This window comes from Nicotiana tabacum, chromosome 16, assembly GCF_000715075.1.
Source record: "Nicotiana tabacum cultivar K326 chromosome 16, ASM71507v2, whole genome shotgun sequence".
NCBI classification, from domain to species: domain Eukaryota; kingdom Viridiplantae; phylum Streptophyta; class Magnoliopsida; order Solanales; family Solanaceae; genus Nicotiana; species Nicotiana tabacum.
Genome location: NC_134095.1, coordinates 102196837 through 102223724, shown reverse-complemented (window position 1 = coordinate 102223724; position 26888 = coordinate 102196837). Strand labels below are relative to the sequence as shown.

Genomic DNA, 26888 nt, shown 5'->3' with positions numbered 1-26888 from the left:
TGTTGTACTAGGTTCAAAAACCTGGGTCGGTGTTCTAGACAGTGTACCCGAGCGGACAACTCGAGCTGAGGAAGGAGCTCCTTTCCGGGAACCAAAAGGCCAGCCGGCTTAGAAACTTTCCGAGCCTCTTTTATTTAGGGTATGACACTAACAGAATAGGGAGTCTCAACCAGTAAGCACATCCCCGGAGGTAAGAAGAGAAGGGTTTCGGCACAGTTTATATACAGTTCAAATAATATCAAAGCGGTAAAAGCAGCATTTAGCACATTAGGCTCAAAACATGTAATAATCAGATAATAAATAAAGCCAAATAATAACAATTATTCTAAGCTCGAATTCTTAACCCTGAACCAGTGGTTCTGGGTTATATAACCTCCCCAGCAGAGTCGCCAGAGCTGTCACACCTCCTTTTTCCGCGCCCGGGGGGGCGCAGAGGGAGTTTTTTCCAATTAAAGGACAATCGAAATAGGATTTATTTATTTATTTCAGAGTCGCCACTTGGGAGATTTAGGGTGTCCCAAGTCACCAATTTTAATCCCCAATCGAGGAAAATAATGACTCTATATTATAGTCTGCGTACCAGAAATCCGGATAAGGAATTCTGTTAACCCGGGAGAAGGTGTTAGGCATTCCCGAGTTCCGTGGTTCTAGCACGGTCGCTCAACTGTTATATTTGGCTTATTTATCTGATTTTTAATACAATATGAACTTATGTGCAAATTTATCTTTTAACCGCTTTACTATTATTGTTTTAAAAGAAATGTGAACATCATTTAAAACACGTCTTTGGACTACGTCACATGAAATGCACCCATAATCCGGAACACATTTTATTTGATGTTTTGGGATCGGATTTGGGTCGCATGAAATGCACACCCGAGCTTAAGAAAGTAAATTATTAAACACGCGCCTAAAGAGACTATCGCGTTATTATTTTGGGAAGGCCACGAAATTCACTAAGCGGCCCTCCTGAATTCTAAGTAATTTAAAACAAATATTTACTGAGGGCCCCGTAATTTGTATTTTTATTCGGCGAGGCTCATCTCATTCTTATTTTTTTTAAGGAATTTGCAACGTCATGGAAATGCATCTCGGGCCACGCCACAATCAATGCGCCCGTGACTAGAGACACATTTCGACTCCGTTGAGATTTGGATTTGGGTCACATAAATGTGCACCCGAGTTTAGGGAGATAACATTATTAAAGGCGCGCCTAAAGAGACTAGCGTATTGTTATTTTGGGGAAGGCCGTAAAATTCGCTAAACGGCATGTCCCGAATTCTAATTATTTTAATATAAATATTTATTGAGGGCCCCGCAATTTCGTATTGTATTTGGCGAGGCTCGTCTCATCGTTTATTAAAGGCAAACCTAAAAACAACTATGATTATCTACTTTATTTGCCTCTAACAATCCTAATTTATTCACTAAGATTATCTTAAAGTCATTATAATCGGGTTACATAAGATGTACCCCCGAATTTTAGGCATCGTAACCATGTCACGAGAACTGTACCTATAATAACGATGATGGCTTAACTACGCGCATGAAGCGACTACGAGGGTTCAAGGCGTTCTTCTGCATTACTTATCTTTCCCAAAAGGCATGCCACGATGATGAACACAAACGATGGACGACAAGATATGGAATCAGACCAATTAAAGGGACATGGATACCATTCACAAAACTAAACAAATCCATATCTAAATATCATAATAGAACACTACAATTGTCAAGCCAACACTTATAAGGAAAAACATTAAAGATTTCTTATTGTTCTAACTCTTCTTTTAGTCTACTGGATCTAAAAAGAAAAATCCAAATCAGTTGCAAACAACGATTAAAACATATTATGTGAACAAATTTAGACAACACATGAGAAGGCTCCAAAAGGGAAACAACAGGGGTGAGAATGCACCTGAAGTGGGTGTTGTGATTTTCTCAAAATGTTCTACTGCTACACGAGCAAAACCAGAACTGTGGCTACAACGAGAACTTGAACCCGACCGGAACCGCGAACAACGACTGGCCAACGACGAACTCGAACGGACCTCACCCCGGACAGAACTTCTGGGCTATTTTTGAATGTTTTCGGTTAAGCTTAAGCTTGTGCGTACGTGTGTTTTCCGGTCAGTCATCGCAAGGAGGGAGGGTGGTTCATGGTTGGACGTTACAGGCAATCGTTTGGACATGGGGGTGGCGACTGGTTTAGGGTTTTGTTACGAGGAGAAGAACGTGGTGGTTTAGGGTTCCTATGGCATTTGTTTGGGTGTGAGAGCGTGGATTACTGGCTGGACGATGCAGCAGCGATAGCTACTGATCGACGAGGGATGAAGGGTCGTTTGGTCAAGGTGGTGAGGCTGCCATGGTGGTTGGTGGCAGTGATGACGCAGTTGGTGGTTTGGGCGACGTGGATAGTGGTCGTTTGGCTTGAGGAAGGAGCAGATGTGGAAGGTCGACGGGCGGTGATTGATGGTGGACGACGAGCTTGTTTGGTGGGGGTTCCGGCGCCGGGAAGGTGACGTTTGGTGGTGGTCGTGAGGCGGAGAGGGAGCTGGGGGACGATGGGGAAGTAGGGTTCTTGTTTGGTGCTGCTGGAGGGTCGTTTGGGTTTTTTCACGCTAGGGCTTCTTCTTCTTCTTGTTGAAGAAGAAGACGATGAACAGTAGTGTTCCCTTCAATTTTCAAAAAAATCCCCCCTTTCCTGTTGGCTTTCGTCCGTGTTTTGTATTGGCATGCCCATGAAAATGAGCCCCACGCGTGGTGGGGTTCGAGGCATATGTCCCCCACGCGTGGTGGGGTTCCCCACGTGTCCTGGACACGGTTTATTATGGGCTTGGTCCGAAAATTAGGCCTAAAACCGGGTAGTTTGAACCCGAATATTATTCTTTTGCCAGGACCCGAGAAATAGGAACACATTGCTTAACTAGTCCTATGTAAGCAAAATAACTACCAAAAATAAGACTAGTATTTAAACAAAACTATATATTTTTAAATATTTTTCAAGATTTTAAAATAGCTACAAAATATTAATAAAACTATTTTTTTTGTAATTTTCGTTTTAAATATTAATATAAAATATGAGGCAATATTTTTGTATTTTTTCCAAGTTAAAAATGACTATAGAATATTAATAAAACTATTTTTTGTAATTTTTGTTCTTTAATAAAGACAAAAATATGACGTAATATTTTTGTATTTTTCAAAGTTAAAATGACTATAAAACCTTAATAGAACTATGTTTTATTTATTTTTTTGTAATTTTCGAAATTATACAAAGTACAAAAATAAAGTGCAAATTTTTGTATTTTTCAAGTTTATGAGAAATACATGAACTAAAATTATATATATACTTTTTGAAATTTTTCTTTTTGCAACGAAATAAAGCAAAAATAGCTATACTAGACCCAATTAGATATTTAAGCTTAAGGACGTAAAAATTCCCGGGGAGGGTCAAAAATCACGTGCTTACAACTACAAGAAGGATAAACTCCTTAGAACTTATGAATTTCCAGTAAATCCGATGTCAGATGAGAGTTTATGGGTAATCCCAATAGAGGTGATGGAAGATGTGGTCCTACCACCTAAAGGGAGGAGGAATGCAGGAAGGCCAAGAAAAGAAAGACTCAGACCTACTTCAGAAAAGAGTCTAAGAGGGCGTTTTCATGTTCTGTGTGTGGACAAGGTGGTCACAATAGAAAAATATGTAGAAATCGACCAAAATAAATAGTTGGAAACATAACACTTCCTATTACAGTTGTTGTCAGGTTGAGTAGTTAAGTTTCACAAACAATAGAGTTATAAATGTTGAGTAGTTAAGTTTCACAAGCAATTAAGTATTGAAGGGTGAAGGGGCAGATTCACTATTCGTTAAGCTTTTGAACTGGAAACATCAGATTTGTCCATTATTTAAAGCCAAAAAATTTCAAAATTTCCTGAAATTATTCCATAGGTGCAGATAATTTTTGCTATTCCTCATCAAGTGCATGTGTATTTGTAAGCCTGTCATGCCATATGTTAAATTGTCCATCGCTGGTAACTGGGAAATGGGAGATTTGGTCTCCTTATATAATCTTGAATAATTATAGCTAGATTTTGAGGTTGCTTTAGACCAAGGCACATTCTCTTATGAAAATATTCATTAAAATGTAATTCATTCGCAGCCACTACGTGTAATGACTACCACAAATTACACAAAAATAAAAACATCTATAATATCCTTTAAGGTTATCTCACAAGTAGCAGAATATTACTTAGACAAAACTACGCAACAACTCCTGATACATAGAAAAACTACAGTAAAATGGAAAAAACAGAACTACTTTCTCGGTCGTCCCCTCTTCCTCTTCCTGAAAAGTCTCCATGTGATTTCATCACCACTAATTGCACCGGACTGCTGTCTTTTCCTTCCATAATCCCACAACAGAGATCCCCACCTGGTTCTCAATGTCAAAATTATCTTTTCAAATTTCCTTACCAAGGATGAAATACTCAGCAAAGCCAGCAACAAAAGCACCACAATCACTGTAATTAAAAAGAAACAAATCAGATTCAAATAGGTACACTAATAGTAAAATAGTAAAACAATTGAGATTAACCTACCATTTGATCTGGTGGGGCACATTATTAACCAGATTAATCTGCAAAGCATCAAAATGGGATTTATCGATATATGCACCATTGGTCCAATCAATGCCCTTCTTCTCGACATAAAAATCAAAACTCTTCAAGAAGTAAGGTATCAAAATTGCATAAGGTAATGCACCATCCAAAGCAAGTCTATCATTAATAGCTCCACGATTAGAGTCATAGATATGGATGCACCTATCTATGAACGTAAACAACCCCAAAACCCAATGACTCGATTTTGCTCTTCTGCGCTTCACATAGATAGGGAATAAGACATGGTCAACAGTGTGCCACAGTACATTTGCATCACAATAATATCCTCTAATGTACTCTTCTATCTCATGCCCTTCAGGAATCACTGAAGGATCTTCATTTACTTTGAAATCTTTATACAGGGAGTTGATTTTGTTACCAAAGGCAAAGTCTGTTGTAGTAAACCGCATGGCAACACTCGGCCCATATTTTCCCCTCTTTCTCAAATAATAAAAGGACATCCAAGTGTTAAGATAAGAAATAAAATAGAACAACTATCACTACCGGATTTTTTAAATATAGAAATTTATACACTATTATACAGAGATATACATATTTATATAAGGTTATACAATCTTATACAATATTATACTGTGATTATACAAAGCTACGTATACACTATGGAGGTCTCAAACAATAAAGATATGCAACAAATAAAAAAAGGCATTAGAACATAAATTGATTAAATACCGTGTCAATCAAAGGTCGGCCACAATATGCAAGTGAGTGAAACCAATCCTTCGTGGTCACATGACACGAGCCAAAAGTAAAAGCTTCTGCAAGCTTATTTACTTCATCGGGATATATATTTTTGTCACTTCAAATCACAAAAAATAAAAAGTAATCAGAACTACATTCATTGACAAGTATAAAATCAGAACATGAAAGATTAAAGAAAGTGAAGATACATTCGCCTCGTATACATCCCATAATCAACAAACGCGCAAAACTCTTTAGCCAATGGCGACAATGGATCAAAATCATCAATTTTGATCGTGAAAGGATGCTTGATATCAAAAATAAACTTGTGTGCCGATCCTGATGCTCCCGAATAAAAAACTGGCAAATATGGAGATTTGGCATATTTTCCTGGTATTTTCTGTCGAACTGACTGTTCAGGAGAAATGTAATCATCTTCTACGTCTATGATGGATTGTTTGTGAAGCACAATTTGGGACATCTGTAGCGCAGCTAAATCTTCATCACCAATGTCATCCCAAAATGTGTCACCCTTGACATCACCTGTTGCCCCTTAGATAGAGAAAATAAATAATAAAAAACTTTAAAAATGAAGAAAAGAAAAATCAGACAAAAAAAGATAAAATGTAGAACAAATACCATGATCAACACCATCAGTAACTCCCTCGTCAACTAGCACGTTATCTTGATTCACTTGATTGACAAAGTCAACAACAACATCATATTAATAGCCATCAAATTCGCCGAGACCAGATGTATTATCATCAGACATGCGCTGAGGAATCTAATAAAAAATAATAGAAAGAGAAGGCATGTTGAGTGATGATTCAGAGAATGTATAACTGTTGAGTGATTTGGTTTATCAGTAAACAATTACCTTAGAATAAGTAACATCCTCCCTCTTTTGCTTGTTTTCCTTCATATTCAAAAAACTGAACACTTTTTCAAAGGAAGAAACTACATAATTGCTGAGTGTCATCACTGTATCAGTCAACTACAAAAAAAGAAAAGCAAATCAACAACCATGTTTATAACAAAAAAACCATGTATATACAAAAAGCACTGATAAACTATAGAAAAGCTAAAGGTCCAGTACCTTTCCAACAGCACTCCTCAACTTCTCAACTTCAGCATTCAACAGATCAATGCGCACCAAAGGATCATAACTCGGGTTAGGCTGTCGATCCATATTCTGAGGAAAAGGTCGTTTAGACTGTTGTTCCGTATTCTGAGGATAATGTCATTTAGACTGTTGCTCCATATTCTGAGGACAAGGTGGAGATGCAGTGACAAAATCATTAGTGTGAAAGGCAGGCACCACATGCACCTCCCCTGATGCAACATCATCGGTATTAACTTCAAAAAGCGTGTCGATGTTCAGAGTTGACATCTCTTTATGAGTAGGGGAAATGTTCCTATAGTTCAACTACAAGAAGAAAAACTGGATTACAATAGTAGAAAAATGAAATTGTGACATATTCATAAATATACATACAGAAAAACTGAAATCATATATGAAGAAGTATTATGGTACAAAATGGTTACCTTGTCGATACTACACATGATCACCCCGCCAGTCAAATCCGTATATATTGGAGTTTCAGTCACTTTCCAATTAAGAATGCGTGGCACATTTATTCCAACGTGAACAGATAGATGCTTGTCAACCATAGAGCAACACTCAAAAAATCATATTTGTAATGCAAGTGGCAAACCTCCAAGCCTATACATTGTCAAATAGTCACATTGTCTGTCCCTCATTGTCCTTAAAACATCTTCAAATAACTTTTTTCCCCAAGCATACGTCTGATATTGACCACTTTCAATGATATCAAAATCATCTTTGTTGATACCATGATTATTGGCATCTGAGAATATGAAATGATGGACAAACACCATCAAGGCCATCTTGAACGCATCTTCGTTCGACTTCCAGTCCTTTTTCTTGAAGCGATCAAGAAGCTGCCCCCTCGTTATAGCCTTTTTCCATCTCCTGGAAAGTACTCTTTTAGCAATCTATTAACATTTGGTTTGTCATAGAAAGTGGTGTCGTCTTCTACACACTTCAAACCAGTGATAACAACAAACTCTCCAATGCCAAAATGCAGCAAACAACCATTAATTTTCACCCACAACTCCATTTCCCGTCCTGGGATGACTTCTCTCAATAATATACAATGAATAAGTTGATTTTGAATTTTAAATTGAGGGAGGTCCAAGAAGTACCCAAAAGAACTAGCACGAAACATTTGAAGCTGCGTGTCAGTCAAACATTGCTTCAAAATGCTCACAATATCAGTTTCAGTATGGGAACTAATCCTGTTGTGGAAATGATCAGTTGGTTGTATATAGAAGTCCTCAACCTTGCATATGGAAAAATTAACAAGAAATAGATCAGGAACAAAAACTATACTAAAAAGTTTTATAAAAATGTATAAATAAGTGTAGTAGTACTTGTATAAAGATGTATAAACACCTGTATAACTTTATATAAAATTGTATAAGCATGTATAATTTAATAGCAACACAGGGATACCTTCAACTTAGCTTTTCTCTCATTCAATTTGCAGCGAATAGCAAACCTTTGTTCTTTCGATATGCAATCAAGACCACTCTCACCATCGTCCTTGATCTTTCTCCTTTTCGGTTTAACATTGGGGCCTACATCATCTTCATTAACCAAATCAACTTTCAGCTTTCCTTTAATTTTTCAGGTCTCCTACTTTTCTTACTCCTTATTCTAACGATGTTAACCAGAGTAGGAGTATTACTTGTTTGCGAACGAGTCATTCGATTGCTCTCTTGTTGCAACTTTTTTGTAGGAGCAGGAGACTCAAAATCATCATCATCGGGAGCCTGGACATGCATATTCGCTTCAGAAGCAGGGGTTGAGGGCAAGTCCCTCGATGATTTAACTGGAGTGGGAGAATTCCTCGTTTGCGAACGAGTCATTCGACTGCTCTCTTGTTGCGAGTTTTTAGGAGGAGCAGGAGACTCAAAATCATTATCATCTGGCGCCTGGACATTTACATTAGCTTCAGAATCAGGGCTTGAGGGCAAGTCCCTCAATCGTTTCGCATAATCGAACTTAACGCCTTTTCCAGCAACCTTCATTTTGCTTTTAGAAGCAGGAATTTTTGAACGCATTGTCTACAATAAACCAAACAAACAAAGCTTTAACAAAAGTGAAGACAACTGAAGGAAAACACAAAAATCAAAATGTAACAAAACTCAAAAGTGAACCAAAAATAAAGGCCATGAACGCAAAACAAAGGCCAATTTTCCCAAATTGTAACAAAACTCAAAAAATAAAAAATTCTTTTCCCAAATTGTAACAAAACTCAAAAAATAAAAAAATCTACCATAAAATTCGAAATAACAAAGCATGCAAACTGAAAACATTAAGTTTAAGCCTAGAACTGAGATAGAAGGAACACAAAATCAAACGAAAAACACAACAACATTGTAAGAAAATAGGCATAATCAGAAAAGCAAAAAAAAAAAAAACTAAAAATAAAACAAAATTCAAAACCAAAACTATGGTAAAAGCATAAAATGAAACGAAAATTACCTGAAAATAAGATTGAAAGCTCGAAAAAGTACTTGAACCCAACAATGGAGGTCGGTTATCGTCGGCTCTGAGAAAGCGTGAGGAAGAGAAATAGAGAAATTGAAATTTAAAATATTAAAACCGTTGTTTTAAATTGTGGGCTACCGGGTGAAAACTAAATTTCATAACATATACAATCTAGGCTAAGCCAGGTAAGAGCTTCAAATATGAGCTATTTTCGAATGGGCTGTATGGCCCAAGTGAACTATGATGTAATTTTTTTTTTTTGGTAGCAAAAGTGTGAAAGTTTCAAATAAGGTTTAGCATTTTTATAAAATATAAATAAGATGTGGGTAAAATAATTTAAATTATAATAATTAATATGAAATTAATACACATGCAACATGCGTATAGAAACCGTAGCAGAGTTATATGTACTCAAAGGGTGTCAACCGATGCATCTTCGTCAAAAAATAATATTGTATAGCTAGGTAATTTTTATTATGTATTTATATACACTATATATTGACACCTCTTGGTTTTAGATTTATTTGTTTATATTTTGACTTATTTTAATGAAAATTATGGCTCCACTATCATACAAAATTACTTTAAAAGTTGAACGATAATGTTTTAACATTTTAATCTAACGCTACTCCTATGACGCTTTTATATAATGAAGAAAATACTAAAACATATTGAAGGAAGAACTATTAGAGTGGATCAAACCCCTAAATATGATTAACACAGTTATCATTTTAGAACTTGCAATCTTTTAATAATATATATTTTATTTTTAAAAGCATCTTTACTATTATAAGGAACATTCCCAATGCTTGTACACTAAGGGCTCGTTTGATACGCGAAACAAGAGATAATTAATCTTTAAATTAAATTTGAGATGAGTTTATTCCATATTTGGTTGAGACAAAATTGCATTATAATGAATCTCGAAATTAGTTATCCCAAAAATATAGTATTATTTTTATTTCCGAATAACTAATTTCGAAATAATTAATTTTGGAATAACTTATTTCCCGACTAAACACCTTCGGCACTAGTAACTCTAAACGGTACATATATTTGGGTCGGGCTGACTTGACGATCTTTTTCTTTTTCTTTTTCATGTCTTTCGGCGATGCTAAGATGAAAAGAAGCGAGAAAGCATAAAATACACAAAAATAAAGGAGAATTCACCTTCAACTTGCTTATCAGGTTCTTCTCTTCCATTCTTTATTTTGTTGTGTTTTATTTGGTCAAGTTATTTTATACTACTGTTTTCAGTTTGCTGAATAACGAAATAATTTTCCATGCCCAAGATTATTTAGCTGTTCTTCTATTGGACTGTGTTAAGTAGGTTATCAGCTATAACTCTTGAAAAGCCTTTGTATTTGGAGTAATAGTAACTCAGAGATAGTACTGATAATCAGGAATTAAAAATGAAATTTCGTGTATTTCCAGTTGATTTGCAGAACTGAGAGTAATAATGATGATGAGTTTGCTATCAATGTATTCCACCTTCCGTTGGATCATCATAGTAGGTGATCCGAATGTGAAGAAAAAAAAAGTTAGAAAAGAAAAGGTGGACTATTATGATTGGAATTAGGGATGGCAGTAGTCTGGGCGTGTTGGGCTTCTCGCAATAATTTCAATCCGCCCATCTTGCCCCGCATAGCATATTTTCATGTTTTCAATCCACCCGCCCCGCCAAATATTCCTTTTATTTATTTCACTTTGTCATTTTTTTTTGCTTTTCTATTATATTTATAAATATAATTGCCAATCTAAATTTTCATTTATGAACTGATGGGTTATCATAAAACTTTGGAGAGTACCCTTTGCTTTAGCTATTTTAAAGAGTTATCCCATTCTGTTGAAATCAATACTGGTCAATTATAAAAGCAGATTGGTTTCATGTTCCTCTGGATCAAGTGAAGTTCCCTCCAAGCAATGGTAAATAGGGATGGCAGGGGGGGGGGGGAGACAGGACGGAATGGGCCAGAGTGATTAAAATATTAACATAAAAGTTCACGCGCGAGCGTATGTTGGAGATCCAAGTCTATTAGACCTATCTTTTGAACTAAAACCTAAAAGGCTAAAAACAAAGTTTTCCCACCTGCGATTGCAAGTCTGCATGACTGCATTTCCCAACTCTCTCGACGAAGAAGCTCTTAAGAAGAAGCTTTAAAGTCTCATTCTCTCATCTCCGGTAATACTCTTAACTCTCTACCTTTTGCTTCTTTTATCCGTTTTTACTAAAACTTTCTTGGTTGTTTGATTCAAACTTAGCTTTGTTACTCAAATTTGCTTCTCATGGTAGATTTTAGATTTTCTTGATTAGGGTCTCTTCTTTTACAAAATATTTTTCAAAATATAATTTTCAAGAATCAGTGAAAGTGAAGTTATTGAAGAATTTAAGGCATGAAAGGTGGGGAAAAATTATTTGCTTGTTGAGTTTTAAGAATCTAATATAGTGGATGAATGAAGACCATTTTGTAATGATCTGATGCCTTTAAGAATGTTGCTTGTAGTACTGGGTGCCAGTTTCTGTTATAAAATTGATGATTTTAAGATTGTATTTTCGTTCTATTTGTAGGACAGTAGAAGTACTTTTTCCTTCTCTGTAAACTTTAAACTTGTTTCTGCTTATAGATAAGTATGGAGTTTCAAGATGAGATTGAGAGATTGAAGAAGCCACACATTTGCTACACAGATATTATAACAAAAAGTTATTGTATGATTGACCTACTCGTTGAAACTCAATAAATCTAATATTGAGGACAACACTAGAGTATAAAGAGTTATTTAAGAAATTGAGTCTAATTGACACTAGTTATCAATGTTATTCAACGCAAAGACAATGGAGTGATAGATGTTTGTGATAAGTTGAGACTTTTCTTACCATATCACTAAATAATTTTTAGGAATTCCGTATCTAACTTTCAAGTCAATATGTTTCACAAATTTGTGTAAATATGCTATAATTGGAAGTTCAGGAAAAGAGTTTAAATCTTTTGATTAGCGTTATGACTTCAGTGATGTTGAAATTTAAGGAATCTTAGGATGATGTGCGTATTTTGATGGTGTAGCTGTTATCTTTGACCCAAGATATAAGATAAAGTTGGTGGAATTTTTTCTTCCATAAATTTATGATAAAGAAGCTTTAACTAAAGTTCAATAAGTTCAACCCACTGTTATGATCTCTTTTAAGAGTATAAGAGTAGATTATTTGCTTCAATGGGGTCATTTGAAGCATAGTTATAGTGAAGTCACTGACCTTATTGAGGGTGATCGACTGTCCGGTCTTGATAGATTTGTCGCTTCAAGTAAGGCTAACGTGGAGATAAGAACGGAGTTGGATTTGCATTTAGAAGAAAACCTGCTATCTCGAGCTCTATCATTTTATAGCTTAAGTTGGTGGAAGACAAACTGAGTGACAACAAACTGTATCAACATATTGTATTCTCTTCCTCTTCAAAGTAGTATACTGGTGAGACCACGTGAATCAGTTCTTCCTCCTCATCAAGTAATGTTGGACATGAAGCTTTATCGATCCTCAAAGTCTTTTCTGAAAAGAAAAATATATGATTCAATGTATCAAAATAGTATTAAAAACTAAAAATTATTAAGGTAAAAAGTCATTGGAAAAATTACATACTGTTTATTTCGTTTCATAACCAAATGCGAGCCCACATCAAAGCTTCCGAAGTAGTAGGATGAAGCCTACTGTGATGCAAACTAATCAACCTTCCACTAGTACTAAATATGCAACTGTAGACACAAGAATGGCTAAGAGGTAACGAGCAAACTTCTGTAAAGTAAGAAGTTTCAATATGTTTGTCGTCCACCAACTTAAATTATCAAATGTTATAGTTCGAGACAACATGCTTTCTTCTAAATACAAATCTAACTCCGATCTTCTCTTTACGTAAGTACTACTCAAAACGACAAATCTATCAAAGTTTGACCGTCCATCACTCTCAATAAGATTAGTTACTTCACTAGAACCATATGCTTCGATGACCCATCTGAGGAAGATAATCTACTCTTATACTGTTGAAAGAGATCATAGCAGTGAGTTCGAATTTCTTGGATCTTAATTGAAGCTTCTTCACTATGCATTTGTGGAAGAAAGAGCTCCACCAACTTCATCTTCTACCTTGGATCAAAGATAACGTTGTACCCATCAAAATAGTACGTCATCACAATAATTTTTATGTTTCACCATTTCCGACTCCATAGCACTAATCAAAGCATTAAAGCTCTTCTTTCGAGCTTCCAATTCTAGCTTAATTGTACAAACTTTTGAAAAATATTGACATAAAGTTGAATACTAAATTCCTGAAAATTGTTCAGTGATATGGTAAAAGTTTTAATTTATCACAAACATCTTCTGCATCACTCCATGGCCTTTTCGTTGGATAACATCGATAATTGGTGTCAGTTAGACTCAACTTCTTAGATACCTCTTTGTACTCTATGGATGTCCTCAACATTAGATATATTGAGTTTCAATGAGTTGGACAATCATACAACAACCTGTCACAAGAATTTTTTAGCAAACTTGCGGCGTTTTCAAACTTCTCAAATCTGCCCGATTGTCCAATCAAATACAAGATATTTTTATGCACTTTGCCAATACTATCTCCTATAACCTTTAGTCCTTCTAGCATAATCAAATTCTAGATGTGCGCAACCCAACACTTATGAAACATCGACCTATCAACAATAAATCTTTTTTACTAAGCTTCTCATCCAATAAGGTTTTCATCATGGCATTATCTGTACTAGAATTATCAATTTTGATAGTTGATATTCTCCATACCAGATTTCACTTAAACAAACAATTATGTAATGCACTATACAAACCAGCCTCCTTGAATCATCAATAAAATATTTGGTAGTAGCAATAAACTCTTTTTTGTTGCTAACTGAAGTTTACATATCAATTTTTGTTGCAACTCCACTTGTGATTTTTCCCATTAAATTAGAAATTCTTATTTCAGATTGTTAAAATCTTCAAAATGTCATTCTTGATTATGTTTCTTGCAACTATTTTGAACAATGTATGCGGACTAGCAATTAAATTTCTAAACCCCACATAAGCAACAATGCTCATGCAAAATGATGGCATTGGCAAGTTCTCTATGCGAAACATCTTGATCGAGAACTTTGTTAGCTACCATTATCACTATTCGAACGATCCTAACTCTCCAAGTTGACTTTTTGGGACATTAAGCAATACGATCTAACAAGGATTTTTGTCCTACATTTTATAGTTGTTTTAATACGAGTATTGCAGTACTGACCATCACCACTGTAAAATGTGTCCATGCTCTAGAAGTCAATTTCATCTTTCTAGTTTGAGTAACTTCATTGGCTTTAGGCCTTTGACTCCCACTTTCAATGCGAAAAGTACTAAGATGAACATATCGAATTTTGTTTGTCTTGAGACTACATACTTATCTATTAGCAGAGACAAGTTGATAGTTTGCAAAGAAGAAAAAGGTACCCCTTCTATCCAACGGATCGAACAAAAATTTAATCTCGAAATCATCAATTTTGTAACAAAAATGACATCCAATACTACATGCAACACTTATAAATGAATCACATAAAAAACAGTCTTTATTCATCCATTTAATCAGCTTAAGATTCACCAAGTAAATGATTATTTCCCCACCTTTCATGCCTTCTTCAATATATTCACTTTCACTTAATGTTGAAAATTATTTTTTGAAAAGAATTTTGTAGAAGAAGAGGCCGAGACTAAGAGAACCTAAAATCTACCATGAAAAATAAATTTGGGTAGCAAATCTAGATTTGAATTAGACAACCAAGAAAATTTCAGTAAAAATTTGAGAAAAGAACAAAGTAGAAAGTTAGAGTATTACCAAGGGATAGAGATGAGACTGTTTAAAGCTTCTTCGTCGGGAAACACAGTCATGCAGACTCGCAGGTGGCAAAACCTTGTTTTTAGCCTTTAGGTAAGATAGGCCTAATTAATCTTGGATCTCCAACCTGCACCCATTTGGATTTTATCTAAAAAAATATTTTAACCCGCCCTGCCCCCGCTTGCATTCTAATCAGCCCTGCCCCCACATCCCTCTTAACCTGCCCCGCTGCATTGCCGTCCCTAATTGGATTGTAAAAGGGGAAGAAATATGCAACATTCATTGTTAGACTCGGACGCTATATCTTGTACTCGACTAATCAAAGAGAAAATGATTCAATTGGTGCGATGAAAGAGCAAATTTTTTAAACCTTATCTACCTATAAGTATGAGCCCAATGTTCAAGTACCTTTATCTATGCGCTGAGTGGATACATGACTGTGCAAGAGGCCACTAAGGAATGCTGTCTTTGTTATATTATAGTTAATCCTTTTAAATATGTGGTTATATTTACTCTGGTGACTAATGGAGACCTGCTTGAAAAACAGAGTGAAAAGTCCAATCCTAAATGTTGTGGAAACCTTATCTGGGTTACACTTTTTCTATGGCTTGCTTTCTATATTGATCTGCTAATAGATTATACATAGCTTACTTCTGTTATTTAATGTTAATAGGTAACTTTTACAATGGTCAGCAAATCTGAGCACGCGTGACTTCTGGCTTGAATTCCTCGAAGTTCATGGCTGGTGGAGTATGTTGCCAGACTAATGTGCATACAGTTTCACAGACTGCTCCTTCTCCGGGAATCTCCTTGATACACACTTTGCCTGATGGAGCTGAAATCTCAAGTGTCTCAACTACTGATTCATCAAGCGGTCCTTCTAATTATTCTCGCAATGTGCTGGCAGCATCTGGACCTCTCAAAGATGTACATGTAGTAAGTAGTCAATAACTATGCCTTTTGAAATACAACTGAGTAACTTTGTCCAGCAGTAGCCTAAATACTTCGTTTCACTATTTTCATTCCCGTGTTACGAAAAATCCAGGGTGCCGTGCAGGGCATACAAGCTCATGTACAATAATAAATCCTGACAAGGTAACACTTTTTTTTCCTCAGCCAACAAGGTTGATGGAGAATTTTCTGGAAATTGCCAGCAACAACACTAAGAAGGATATAGAGACCTGTGGAGTTCTTGGTGCCATCCTTGTAAGATCACTAGTATTCACTTTGCTTTCTAGAATGATACTTTTAGAACATTGTTGAACAATGACTAGCTCCTATGGTGATGTCAGATCTTCTAAATTTTTTGTGCGTAATTTTTTCATTTGTATGACTGGTTATGAAAATTTTAAGCAATGTATTTTAAAGTGTCAAACCTGTAGATTTTAATAGACGTGTTCTAGAGCATTTGGTGTCAAATCTGTTCATGCATGTGTCATGGAAATTTGCTCCATTCGAAGTAGTAGTGATGCTTGAGCTGAAGATTACTGGAATTTCTCCATCTTTGCTTGATTATCTCATCCTTCCATTACGGATCCAAGCCAGATGAGCTCATTACTGTGCTCAATAAAACCGTATTGTGTTCTAACTCTGGTAAAATTATAGGGACAACACATCTTTTAACTCTTCTTTTGAAACTGAAAGTACAGCTATTGGCGAACTACCTTTATAGCAAGAAACTGGTTTCTGAGTCTTAACATATTTAAATACACCACATTATTTTTTCATTATAAATAATGCTTTTATCTTCTTTAGTTCCTTCACTAATATTCAAACTTTGAAGTTAAGGTCTTCAAGAGTATTTACCTGATCAATTCCTAGATATTCAGATCACCAATGCACTTTCTCCAAATCATCTGCTTTTCCGAAGTACTCAAGTACTAATGATGTTGGATTGTTGAGTGTGTAATTGTAATTGCTAATGCTAATCCATACAAGTTAAAGGGAGTGACAATAGAGATTATGTAGGAGATAAAGCACCCTGAGGCAAGTTTTCTGAGAGTAATCATCATATAATTCAAAAGAGGAAAGGAAGTTCTGGTAGACTAGCTAAATTGCCTAAAGCATGTGAGTTGCTTCACCTTAAAGGGAAAACAAGATATTTCTGATTGACTGGACTTCATCTAAAGTATATGTTGTGCAGTGATGAAGCTACAATTTACTCATTAGACCATTCTCCAAGCCAACCATAGTACTTTGATGTAAGACCGTTCTCCAAGCCAACCATAGTACTTTGATGTAAGACCATTCTCCAAGCCAACCATAGTACTTTAATGGTCTAATCAGTAAATTAGTAGTGGTGAGGAAGCTACAATTTACTCATTAGACCATGGAGATTGAGTTCCGTATTCTTGTTTGCCAAGCATGCCTTTCATCAAACTACTGTCTTGTGGCAATCTACGATAGATTATCCGAGTGTTGCCACATAATCTGCTCTACTTGGCATGAAATGGTGTTACTAGTTATTGTTCCATCTCTAAAACACCCTCAAATTTTGTAGTGATAACTTCTCGTGAAGTAGAAACTACAAAGATCATATGGTGGCTGTATTTTTTATCCTAATTTTCTATAAGAATCTCTTTGAGATGCCTTCTAGGACCATGTTCATTTGCCTGCAATTTTTTTATTTTTTATTTTGGGGCATCAACTGTGCATCTGTTTAATGGCACCTTCCTTCAAAGTTTTCTTCCTTTGTTTTTTCTTTTTGATAGTAAAATTATGTACCCATTTACTGGCACCTTCCGATAGACTTTTCTTCCCCTTTTGTTATAGAGAATGTTACAGCAGATTGAAACTGAATTCTCAATGAACTGACTTTTGGCTATTTTCGCCCTTAATTCATGCAGAAAGATGGAACCTTTTATATTACCTCTCTAATAATACCAAAACAAGAATCAACCTCCAATTCTGTAAGTAATTCAAAATCTGAAGATCCATGTCCAATTTGGTAAGAAGAACGGATTCTAACTTATTTGTAGTTACTGCTAGTGCCAGGCCCTACAAGAGGAGGAGATGTTTGCCATACTACATGAACAATCCCTCTTTCCAATTGGATGGATTCATGTAAATTCTCTTCTCTTTCTCAATTTCCTTTTATGTGTTTCCTGTTTATTTGGATGGAATTTCTCAATAGAAGACCTATTGCGATGCTTATTATTCTAAATCAAGGCAGAAATAATTGAAAGAGAGCTGAATTTTAAGTGATTTAATGCATTTGGAGCCAGACCTGTACATTACTTGTACTTGGAAAACATTCTGCAAATTCTGGTTTGTGTTTCTTTTATCTTCCACAAAATGGCATTCAAAAGTTTAAAGATCTGTTAATCTGTCTCATATGGGACTTTACGTTCTGTGACTTGAATAACATCGAGATAATTAAATATGTAAAACAATCCTGAGCTCCGATATTGTAGCATCTCCAGAGCATGTGCTAAAGCTATTGTTTCCTTCAATTCTGCACCACCAGTTAAGGTATCCACCGTGATATGTTTTGACAAGGATGATTTGTCTCTGTTAGCAGCTTCACTTTTAATAGTCTACAGGACACCTTAAATATGAACTGGCTAGATCTAATTGATTGTCAAGTTTAATATTCATATTTCCGTTATCCTTAAATAATCACTTAAATATATAATTGAAAATCAACTTTTTTTGCCGTTGGCTTCCTTCTTTGTGCTTTCCTCTGTTTAGTTCACATGTTTCAGCAATTAAATTGTTAAAGGGCATGTAACTCGGCATAACTTAACGTGTGACCGTTTATTTTTTTCTCCAAACGCATCCATCTCAGAGCTGTTTTATGTCATCGATCGATTTGCATACTCAATATTCGTATCAGGTACATTTACTCCTGATGGCTTTGTGCCTTTGTGCATTTCATTATTGGAGATAACTAGAATGTTGAAAACTTAATGGGACAAAATATTTCTGTTTATTTATGCAATATTGCAATTGGTAGAATGGAGTTACAGGTATAACTTGTGCAACAAGATATGAGGGAATACCTAGTAGTATATCTGTAATTATAAATACCTAGTGTGCCGGTCATGAAAGTGTCTCTTACAAATTAAATACTAAAATCATAAATTTAATGGAAGAAAAATGAAAAATACAAAAATAAAAATAAAAATTGACATAGATAAGTAAAATAAAGGTATAGGATTTAATCCCCACATTTAGTAAAAAATAATTGTTTCTAGCAAAGAAATGAAATTTTACGATAGAAACACACGATGTAGAACTAACATGCTAAAAAGCACAAAATGTGCCTAGTTTCCTGAAGAGAACTCCATGAGAATTCATCTATTTTGTGGTTTGCTTTATCCTCCATGATAGCTTTGTCATGCAAAATTAACTATATTAGTAAAATTAAACAACATGAAGGTCTCAAAAACCAAAATATATGCTAAGTTTTGTTCTTTGGAAGTTATGTATTCCATGAAGATAAGTACATTTCAGCATGTATTAAAGTACATCTTGATTTGATGGTGATTGAATAGATGTATATATGAACATGCATGTACGCTGAAAGAAAGTTTATGAGGCATCTCTAATATAGTTTAGAAAGTACCAAAAACCAGTATTCTAATCAAATAGTAATTAAATCTTCTGCTTTAATAGAAATATAATAACTCAAGTAATCATACAACAAAGTGTATCCTTGTCAAGTTGGTTACCAAAAGACAACAAGCTAAAAGCACATCAAATGAGAAAAGTGGCTTACTAATGTATTTCCAACTTGGATGTCTCTCTTCCTCCGTTAGCTCTAACATTCTCCATTTCACCAATTCCATACAATAATTAAAAAATAACGTTTATTCTGGAGGAGGATAAATTATAAGAATTTGTGAATATAATAGAAGAAACAACATCTAGTACGGGAAATTTGTTTGGGAAACTACAAGCTCAAAAGCTAGAAGTGCTAAATGACTAATTTTTATAGGATCATTACACGAAAAGTTGGATATGTAAGATTCAACTACTTCTAGTTAATAACTAGCATTCAAAATGATCTTTATCTTAGACAAACGAAAATCTGGTTAGGCAATCATATAAATCTGAGTTTCACATATATAATTGTTTACCAATAAAAAGGTTCTACTTTTCGGAAAAAAGTTCAATATATTTCCTTCAAATCTATGCATCTAACTTTGTTAGTAATCCAAATACAAGCTCAAATAAAAAGGGATGATGAAGTATGTGTCTTGCATGTAAATCTTCGTCATGTAAAGCGCAATAAAAGTTATAGAAGGTCTTATTATTTGCACAATAAAAAATCTCTGTTTAATATCACCAATGACCAATCAGTGTTCTTCAGCTAGCAAATAACCGCAAGTTTTCCTCTATTATTCATAGAATGGATGCCCCAATATCAATGATTATCTCAGTAAGATGAGCACAACAAACAATTAAATCAAAGTATTCGGTCTAGTATGCAGACACTCTGCCTATTAATTTTCTTTCACTAAACAAATAATTCCAAATATTTTCTTCTACTATCTATAAGATTGAATACCGCAACATTTTCAAACTTCTTACAGTTACACACTGTCATTTCCCCCCTAACAATTTCAAATCCAAAAGACAAACTTTTATGTCGGGTGCAGAAGTTGGCGAGATCCACAGGAATTGGAAACGACATGGAGCCTTTGAGAGTCATGATAGCTTTCTTCTTCATTATTCTTTTTTCCTTATCCTTTCTCGAGTCTTGTCGAATATTCTTCATCATCGATGGGAATAGAACTGCTGTGAAAGTCCATATTTGTCAATTGTCAATGATACCAACAACACATTACAACCAATGAAGGCCGGTCAAGTGGAAGTACCTTTGTCAGCATAAGAGCTCATATTTAAAGAGGAAGAGATGACAAATGAGTAAAGAAATTGGAGGATGATGAAGTAAAACGTAAAACTTGGCAATATATTTTAGGACTCTTGAGTAACGGTTGTGGCATTTAATAGTAACTTTTGGACTCTCTAGTAGCGGTTCCCCCGTTAGTAATGAAATTCGGAATTTGTCAAAAATAATTAAATGAAAAGAATGGGTAAAAGTGCAAGAAAAATGAGGAAAAAGATAAATTCTAGAACTTTAGGGATGAGGTGTAATAAAGAGATTTATGAAGTGACTTTTAAGCTTTTAAAAATTAAGTTGGATGAACAGAATGAAGCAAAAATATTCAAAAAAAGGAGACAAAATAAATAGGATCCTTGGCCTAGGTATTAAGCTACTGGTATTGATGAGTCTGAACATACACACGCTTAGATTATTGGCTCCCTCATAGTATTTGATACTTTACCTTAGTATTGTTCTCTTGTACTCGAAAATACATACGCTAAATTGTTGAAAAATACAAAAAGGAAGAAGGTTAAGAATTATTCAATTCACATTGAGAAAAAGAAGGAAAGGTTTAAGTAAAGCACATAGAATTCCGGTTCATGAAAATTGAAACCTCACCAACTTTGACGAATTGCCTTATGGTGTTCCGTCTAGAAAACTTCGTTCATTTGTTCACTATTGAAACGGGAAGAGGTGATAAAAGTGTAAACTATTGAGAAGAATATAATATTAATGAATGTAATGGATAAAGTTCGACTGGAGAATTTTCAAAAAGAACCGCTAGTGGCGAAGGAAAAAAAATAGAAAAGGAGATTAAGATATTGCTAATGTCTTGAGGAAGAAGAAATAAAGTTAAAATTTTAACACATCAATAATCATCGGCAATAACAAATAAATTAAGTGTAATTGCATAAGTGAGGTATGTGGAAGATAGTATACATAGACTTTACACTAGAACACATCAATAATACTAAAATTAAATATACAAGATATATAAGAAGTTCAAAAGAATGACTCTTGGGGCTTTTCAAATAAAAAAGAATGAAAAAATTGACAAAAAACAAATTAAAGAGAAAAACAGAAATGTGTTTACTAAGTACGAATACGAAGATAAAGAGAAATTGGAAAGTATCTACTATAAAAAAATCATATACTTTATAGGAAAAAATAAATAGAAAGAAGTCAAAAAAAGAAAAATAATTAACTCTGCGATCAACGAAAGCCATCAAATAACAGAATCAATTAGCATGTTCCGTCTTATTTCCTACATTAAATCAACCAATCATCTCTATATCTCTTCTTTCTCTTATTATATAAATCTTCTTACCATTTTTATTTTTATTTTTTTTTATTTTTTCCTCTCTTCCTTTCCATCAGTACCATTTAATCAACCAGATAATTTCTTATATTCTCTTCTTCCTATTTTTTTCTGTAAAATTTCAAAATATTCTTCTTTATTTATTATATAAATCTTTTAACCATTTCAAAATGTCCAATACCCTTTTTCTATAAATTCAATGAACCCTTTTTTAAAAAGAAAAACAATTTCTCACAACAACATGCATGTGCCATAAAAAAGATCAAGAATCTACCAATAGTTCAATAAGAAAGTTTAAAGGAAAAAAATTAGCACCTGTAGTAGATGAACAAAATCTTCAAATTCAAATTTTCTAAACCCTGCTGTAATTTAATCTCCAAGGATTTGAAGTAAAAGAAACTGCCTTTCTCGTAATCTTGAACGTTGTGGTTTCTCCTCTTTCCAAACATCTCTTTTCTGGAAGAGTGGTATACTCTTTAATGAGGCATTAGCAAAATCTTGCTACTAATCGAAAAATGTTTTAAAACACACATTATCATTTGCAATGCATATGTAGTGGTCTAGAAAGCCAATTGAGAAACTTTAATACATTGATTAATAGTCGATCAGTTATAGATACTGGCGTAACGTTTCATTACTAAGGCGTCTTTTCAATTTTGCACCATTTCTTTATTAATTATTGCAACTGTTGGATTAAGAGAACAAACCGTGTTTTAAATTATAATAGAAAACTGAAACGAAAATAAATTGCAAATAAAGCAAAAAAAACAGGAAAAAAGATAAATAGCAATCCTCAACTATAGAGGATGCCACATCAGCTCTACTATTCCCAGAATTATATATATATATATATATAGACTAAGGAAACACTCCTTTTTCTAGCTTACATGCTCTCATTTCTAATTAAAACTGCATTTTTCTGAAACTGAAATCAGCATTCTTCCACCATTCTCGGAAAGACCGAAGAAAAAGGTAGGGAAACCAAAACTGTTTGCAAAACGGGATTTAGGAGGAATGGTAACTTTGGTTTTTGGCTAGTACAGGACCATAGAAATTGAAATCTGAATCTTTTGGATTTCACATGTTTGTGCTGCGCTTTTTTAAACTGAGAGATCAAGAAACTTTGCTTTTCAAATGAGCTTTTGGTTGTGCACTTAGTTACTTGTGAAACACTACTGTCGAATAAATGCAAGGTAGGGTGTCATTAATCCCTGTTATGAACTACTCCCTCTGTTTCAATTTATGTGTCTACATTACTATTTAGGGAGTCTACGAGGTTCATCTTGACCATGGGTTTCTTGAGTATTTTATAAGTATTTCGAAATATAAATTATTATGACTTATAGTACTTTGTATGTAGTTTCCTAATATGTAAATTTTATTAAAGACTTGAAAAATCTGTCTAATTTCATGGTGAAAATTAAGAACTTTGACTCTCGTACTCCGAATCAAGCCACATAAATTGAAATCGAGGGAGCATAATGTAGAATAGAAAATTTAAATGATATAAGTAGTCTAATCCTTCATTCTTGTTTCCATTTTTTGCTGTCCATCTGTCAGCTTAATAGTTAAACTTGTACGAACTTCAATTTGTAAGTATAGTAATTAACTTCAAATTTATTTATACCTATATCCATTTGGAATTGAACTTATCAGAAGGCCATTTCTTGTGTTAGATCATCCAATGATTATGCAAATGGTATCGGCTAAAGCATTATTTTCTTATCAAACCATGTTTAACATATTGCATTCACTTCATTACTTCCCTATGTTTTCCATTAAACTTATCTGAAATTATTGTGCTTCAATACACGTTGTCGTTCTGATTCTTCATTTATCTGCATGTTTTTTTCTCTCTGTATTTTCTCACTTTCTGATCGATTTAGGTCATGGTACCAGAGGCTATTGGAATTGTCATGGCTCCTATCGATAAATCAAGGTCATTTCTATATTCTTTCCTCAGTTTATATTTGCATATTTAGTATAAGAGTATTTGTCATGTTTGAGATGCTTCTTTTCCTTCAATTTTGGTGCATAGCTGTATAAGTGCTTTAAGTCATATCCATATTGGTAGAAAACTATGTTATTCATGAGAATTCCTCTGTCGTCTGTATGGCTAAATGAGTCACTCTTATCAGATTTTAGGTTGGTGGGATGTATTAGGGAAAATAATATATCTATTAATTTTGGTATTATTAATCCCTTGTTTGGTACTCCCTCCGTTCTAGTTTATGTGAACCTATTTCCTTTTTGGTCCGTTCAAAAAAGAATGACCCCTTTCTAAATTTGGAAACGATTTAGCTTAAACTTATAATTCTACCCCTAATAAGAAGTTTTTATAACCACAAACATACTCTAGGGCCCTTTTTGACTTGTTTAGGATCACAAATTTTAAAAGTCCTCATTTTTTCTTAAATTACGTGCCCAGTCAAACAGGTTCACATAAATTGGAATGGAGGGAGTAGTATTTTTCAACTTATGTATAACTAATTCCTATATTAGTTATACACCCTATTCAGTAGTATTCTTATACATAGCAAACCATGGCATTAGCAATACCATAGTTTTTAATACATGGATAGGCATGTATAAAGACAAAACTACCCTTTCAAAATCTTTCGCGTCGGAGGGTATTTTGTAAACAAACAATTTTTAAAACAAATTATGCAATGCATGTTATTTTTAATACCAAACCAAACAGTGGATAAAAAAGCATAACTCATCTCAGTGTAATCCCAGCATTACTAATACACTCTAGTCATTACTATTCTTCTGCACCCTACCAAACAACACCTTGAAGATTCTACGAAAGCACTTAGGATCTATGAGTACTGCCTACTAGATTAACCTCATTTCTCATTAGACCATTTATTAATTGCAAAATACTTTAACAGGGAACTTCTAAATAAGAATCTACACATGCAGGTCATAATTCTTAGATAAATTATGGGAATTCATTACTTTAGGGAAAAGAAAAATAAGGGGCATTTGCTGCATTTTTTTGACTGTTTGCACCATTAAGCCACTTTTTGTATGGAGTTGAAATGTAATAGTCCTTGTGAAAGGTACTGATATGCCATGTAATTATTAGAAACAGTTAACAATAATTTGAAACACATAGATAGCCACAAAGTTGCTGATCTCTGACATAGTTATTATGGATCAAACAGTTAAGCTTATCTTCAAGTGCAATGTGTTAGGGCATATGGAATATTCCGGCTATCTGATGGTGGAATGAAAATCCTCAAGGACTGCCCTGAGAAGGGATTTCATCTTCATAAAGAACCAGTTGATGGGAGTCCTCTGTACGAGGATTGCTCCAGTGTCTATATTAATTCATGTCTACGATTAGAGATATTTGATTTACGATGACTGGATGAAGTAGCAGTAACATGTATTTATGCACAAGCTTTATCTTGTTGAAATAGGTAAACCGTCAAATCTTCTGCAGAAGTTGTAAATAAAATAATACTCCTTCTCCCCAATTTATGTCATACTCTTTTCTTTTTCAGTCGGCCTAAAAAATTATGTCACCTTTCCTTGTTTAGAAACAATTTATCTTTAGAATTCCTACTTTACCCTTAATTGATTTATAGTCACACAAATATTAATGCTTTGTTTAGACCACAAGTTCCAAAAGTTTTCATTTCTTTCTTAAATGATTTATAGGGGCACATACTGCAAGCTCCTCTTCTCTTCTCACCTTATTTTATCTTATCATCTAGTATATTTTACTGGTGTTCTCTACAGTATTCTTTTTACTATTGCAACTTGTCCTTATCCTATGATTTTTGTTGTCACATTTCTTCTGGGGATATATAGATCAAATGTCAAAAGCAAGTAATGCTTCACAAGTTTTGCATTTTGTGCTTCACTACTTGTTTCTTCTGGTGGAATCTTTTGCCCTTTAATTTTGTTAGACCTTATTTTATTAAATAAATATCTTTTCAATGTCCAAGTCAGCTTGCGACTTTGATTAATTGACCAGAACCTAAATATTTCTTCCATCAATGCAAATGCTGGAAACTCTGCACATTATATAAATGTAATCTTTTACTATCAATGTATAAAACCTTTTCATTATCAGTGTATAGAACCTGAATTGCTATACGAGAAGATAAGGAATTCATTTGATGCTTCTGATTTCCGCAGACAAGTAATCTTCTGTCTCCTGCATTGCAACCTCTCTTTTTTGGGAGAAATTAAAAAATAACTAGATTTACAAGTGGTCGTTCAAAAATAGTCCAGTTTCAAAAGTAATCGAAATTTAGTCACTTTTCATGTAAAGATAAATCTGAGCGAAAACACTGTTCAAAACTCGAAAAATACGCCAATATATTATGCTGGAGTTCCAGCAAAGTATACCGGTCCAGTATAATATGCTGGAAGTTCATACACAAGTGCTCGAATCTCCAGTATATTATGTTGGAACTTTCCGTGTGTTGGAGTTCTAGCATAATATGCTGGAAGTTCATATACAGGTGCACCGAACTCTAGTATATTATGTTGGACCGGTCTCTGTTGCAGCAAAATAGTGACTATTTTTCATTGACTTGGTAAACGCTGGCGACCAGTCCGAAAACTGGCTAGACTGTTATTTTTACCTCTTTTTTGGTGTAAAGTTTTACCTGCCGAGTAAATGTCTTGTTGGGGGCGCTGTGGTTCGCTTTCTGTCTATGGTTGGCTCAAGCATACTTGCCCAATTAATATTTACATATGCCACGCCTAAATTCATTAAATGTATTGTCCTATCAGTGCAACTACTTTAGCTTCCAGGAACGTTTTTTATTTATTTAAGAATTCTTGGTTATATTCCTTTGTTTTCTTATGCTAAGAGAAGAAGTATATGATTTGAAGAAAAGTGTGTGCAGCCCATGTGCTTCGACATGTTCAACATTTTTTGATTAAGATCTGGAGGATGCTTCAGCGAAT

At 34.4% G+C, this 26888-nt stretch overlaps 1 protein-coding gene across 3 annotated transcripts; it reads left to right on the top strand.

The window, feature by feature from the left end:
* The first annotated feature begins 9990 nt into the window (after window positions 1-9990).
* On the top strand, window positions 9991-25467 carry LOC107813862 (AMSH-like ubiquitin thioesterase 2). 3 transcript variants are annotated; one of them, XM_016639172.2, is made up of 8 exons: window positions 9991-10126; window positions 15479-15741; window positions 15922-16011; window positions 17652-17714; window positions 17794-17868; window positions 18593-18640; window positions 23843-23895; window positions 25157-25467. In XM_016639172.2, exons 2-8 carry the CDS (start codon window positions 15544-15546, stop codon window positions 25326-25328), a joined length of 699 nt encoding a protein of 232 aa, XP_016494658.1. In that variant the 5' UTR covers window positions 9991-10126; window positions 15479-15543; the 3' UTR covers window positions 25329-25467. The 3 variants fall into 3 exon arrangements, with proteins under 3 accessions (XP_016494658.1, XP_016494660.1, XP_016494659.1); XM_016639173.2 differs by lacking the exon at window positions 9991-10126 and adding an exon at window positions 10790-11120; XM_016639174.2 differs by lacking the exon at window positions 18593-18640.
* Window positions 25468-26888: the final 1421 nt, after the last annotated feature.